This window comes from Mastomys coucha, unplaced genomic scaffold (genome assembly GCF_008632895.1).
Source record: "Mastomys coucha isolate ucsf_1 unplaced genomic scaffold, UCSF_Mcou_1 pScaffold23, whole genome shotgun sequence".
NCBI classification, from domain to species: domain Eukaryota; kingdom Metazoa; phylum Chordata; class Mammalia; order Rodentia; family Muridae; genus Mastomys; species Mastomys coucha.
Window position 1 is genome coordinate 97,838,063 of NW_022196906.1, and position 3,751 is coordinate 97,841,813.

The 3,751-nt window shown below is 43.5% G+C and overlaps 1 protein-coding gene across 2 annotated transcripts in view; it reads right to left on the reverse strand.

Annotated features, from left to right (window-relative positions):
• Window positions 1-2,663: 2,663 nt before the first annotated feature.
• Dnajc13 (DnaJ heat shock protein family (Hsp40) member C13) overlaps window positions 2,664-3,751 on the reverse strand; it is a 110,389-nt gene continuing 109,301 nt past the window's right edge. For both annotated transcript variants that reach the window (XR_004111876.1, XM_031345643.1), the window contains one exon: window positions 2,664-3,516. Coding sequence is in view for 1 of the 2 variants with exons in the window: in XM_031345643.1 (XP_031201503.1) it covers window positions 3,410-3,516 (107 nt within the window). In the remaining variant the exon portion in view is untranslated. The remainder of the gene's footprint in view (window positions 3,517-3,751) is intronic.

The window sequence follows — 3,751 nt, forward strand, 5'->3', positions numbered from 1 at the left end:
GTAAATGCTTTGGTGAGGTGTTTTGTCAGAGAGATAAGAAAAGCAACTAATACAGTAATACATCATGTAGCTCAGAAAGGCATGGAATTCAAAACTGATGTGTTCATTTCTGCAATTTTCCATTTAGTATTTCAGGGTCCCAGCTGATTCCAAACTATTGAAACCACAGATCAGGTGGCCTACTTTCTAAGAGGCCATGCACTCCCTCCAAAAAACTCATATAGTTAAATTCCAAGTTAGGTTTCTGTTTTTTTCTCTAATGCTAGTCCCCAAGTGCTAACAATGTAGTTCCCCGTTTTACACATATGGGTGGCTTCAGTGTGAATCCTCATGTTCAGAGCTGTGTCTCTGAGCAAGCTTGGTGCTCTTGCTCTGCTGCCCGGAAGGCCTGTGCACCCCCAACGTGTTTTGTGAGTGTTGCCACCTGCTCTGCAATACACGAAATCGATTGTACCCACCGCTGATCTTTTTTCCTAATTTTTTTCAACAGTATATTTCTTTTACATCTCCCTCAACACTGGTCAGATCCTTCCCATCTCCCTACCCACCCAACTTTATTGAAAAAAAAAATCAGAAAAACAAAACAAACCAACCCCACAAGAAACAAACAAAACAAAAACAAGACTAATTAGAACAAAATGTGCCCCAAACAACCCAATAAAATGAAACAAAAAGTCCCCCCAAATACTAATGAGTTTGTTTTGTGTTGGCCAACTACTCCTGTGCATGGGGCCTGCCCTAGAGTGTGCTCCACTGGAGAAAACTGACCTTATGCTTATCAGCTGCAGGAGACTTCTTGGTTGGGGGTGACACCCTGTGTGCTGGGGAGCCTGTCTGACTTGACCCTGTACAGGTCTTAGGTGAGCTGCCACAGTCTCTGTGAATTCGTACGAGCATCAGTCCTGTTGTGTCTAGAAGACACCATTTCCTTGGAGCCATCCATCCCCTCTAGCTCTTAGAATCTCCTCCTCTTCTGCACAGATCCCTGAGCCTCGATGGGAAGGGTTTGATAGAAATCCATTTAGGACTGAGTTCTCCAAAGTCTCTCTCACTCTGCACATTGGCCAGTTGTGGGTCTCTGTGCTAATTCTGGTTGACCACAAGTTGCTCCTCTGAGGAGAACTGGGTGACGCGCCGATCTATGGGTATGTGGTATGACATTCAGAGCCATTTCATTGCTGTGCTCCTTTAGCAGAACAGTATTAGGTCCCTCCACCCCCACCCCAAGAGTCCATGACCTCTTGAGTGTCAGGTTCTTGACCACGTTAGGAGTATCAGGCACGTAGGTTCTATCTTATGGAACAGGTTTTAAATACAATCCAAATTGGTTGGTTACTTCTGTAACATTTGTTCCATAACGCTACTACTCCAGCGTATCTGGTAGGCAAGGTCTCTCTTGTAGGTCCTAGGCTCTGCATCTAGGTGATACTAACGGTTTCCCTTCTCCTCCAGTAGTGTACAGAGCACCTTCAGGCACCACGAACACTAACTAGTGAACACTAACTAGTCAGTGGGTGCCACCAGCTCGACATCTCCATGTTCTGTCACATAAGTAAATGTTGTCTTCTGCTATTGGACCTAGGCTCACATTGTGGAGAACAACCAATAAATAGCCTGTGATGTTTGGGGGTTTTCATGGGGCCCCTTTGACCAGCAACTCAACCAGATGGAACCCATTCGTAGCACTGGAGGTTTTACTTAGTGACATAAATATCTAGTTGTGGGTTTGTCTCCCATATTATTTGTTGATTTCATGTGTGTGTGTGTGTGTGTATGTATGTATGTATGTATGTATGTACACACATACACATGAAACTTTATAGAGGTTTCCATGTGGTTTTTCAAGTGGCCTTTAGTGTTAGATGTTGCTCCATATTAATTTTAAAGTTAATTTTTTGCGGTGCTGGAGAATGAGCTTCGGGCCTCATACATCTTAAGTCAGCATTCTACCATGGAGCTATAGCCCCAGTCGGGGTGTTGTAAATTGCCTTGAGCTTTTGATCGTCAATAGGGTATGCAATGCTGGCTCAGATCTTTCTCAAACCACTATCAGACCTGGATGCCGATAGCCAGCCTGCCACTCTGCGCACAGTCCACGTGGCCCCTTCTGACTCTCAGGCAGGGTTCTCTCTTAGGCACTGTCCTCTGTCTACCTTCCTGCTACCTGTTGCTAATGTTTCACTTCTATATCTTGGACTGTTTCTATCCTCACACTGAAACCCAAGTTCTCTCAGCATGCACACATGGGATTACAAGCTTGAGGATAGCCTGTGTCACAACGAGGTGATTGTCTCAAACCAAAACAAACAAACAAAAAGGATGTGGACAAGTGTTTGTGTGACTTCCCATGGTTACATTTTCTGTAGTCTGTGGTCTAACTGGAAGACCTATGCAGTAGGATCTGTTATTGAAATATTCCCTGGCTCCTTACCTCCCTGCTGAACGATCAGACTATGGTACCCCTGCAGCATTCCTTAGCAGTCTGGCTCATTCCTAAACAAGGCGTAAAAAGTAACTGAGCTGCTGTTTACGGTGAGGAATGAACAGAGGTGGGCACAGCTGCGCATCTGAGCATGAGGGGTGCCTGTCCTTCTGCTGTTCCATCTCCCCCAAAAGTGAATGTAGAAGAAGTTTCTAAAGGCTAAAATTACAGAACATACATCTCTCATTAACAAAGCAGTCAATTCCCTTTATTTTTAAAATTTTATGTACATGTATGAATGATCTGTATAATGTACATTCAATATAGAAAGCTTTATATATTTGATAATGTATAGAACATTTCACAATTACACTAATCTCTTACATAACATCTTGACATCCATTTTTAGTTTTAATCTTTTTGCACAAGCTCCTTGTCGTTCAGTTTGGTGAAGCCTGTCATACACACGGATGTGCACCGAGCTCTCAGAGTTAATGATTGAGGATCTGGTCACAGGTGGAGGGACAGAAATCTGACGTCTGATGAGGAGAAGAAGACGGCCATGGAGACCTGGTGTAGGCGAGAGAGGTGCCCTTTTCTGGGGATAAGATTTAGCCCAGTGTTTGTAGACTGCAGCTTAATCCCACAGTCACAGTAATTTAAAAAAAAAAAAAAACATTATAAAAACTAGGAAGAAAGTTTGTCTTTTTGATTCACAGTCTTGTAAACAGATATAAAGGAACAAAATGTGCTTACATACATCAAGAAGAAGAAATTCTTGTGTACCCAGGTGGCTGACCCACAGAGTGCTTTCTCAGAACGTGATACGTCAGAATCATGGACTCTTCTCCTAAATAAAATCTATTTATAGAAAAAGGAATAACACTGTTGTGAAGCCAGGAGAAAGGCAGCAGACTCTGTTTCAACGTGTGGGTTGGAGGAATGTGGGCTCAGTACTGGCCTTCCAGCATTTCCTGCCTGAGTGTTTCAAGTCTGATAGCCAAGGTCTCCTGCCTCATGGTCTACAGGAGGTGGCAGGTTAGACATGGCCGATGAGGATGTACCTGCAGTAAGGTAGCCAGCAACTCCAGGTCCTGCAAGAGAGAAAGGAAAGCAGGCATTTCTCTATCAGTCAGGTGGACACAGGGTCCAGCACCCAGTACAGACCATTGGGAAGCTCTAAATACTATCTACATGGGTAACTGTCTCAACAGGCAGTGATATAGCACCTTTGTTTGTGGCTTTTATTATATGACACAATTAGAATAATTTCAAAATTCATGCAGTAATACTGGTGTAAAAACAGGGAATTTTCCCTCTTTTCACTCC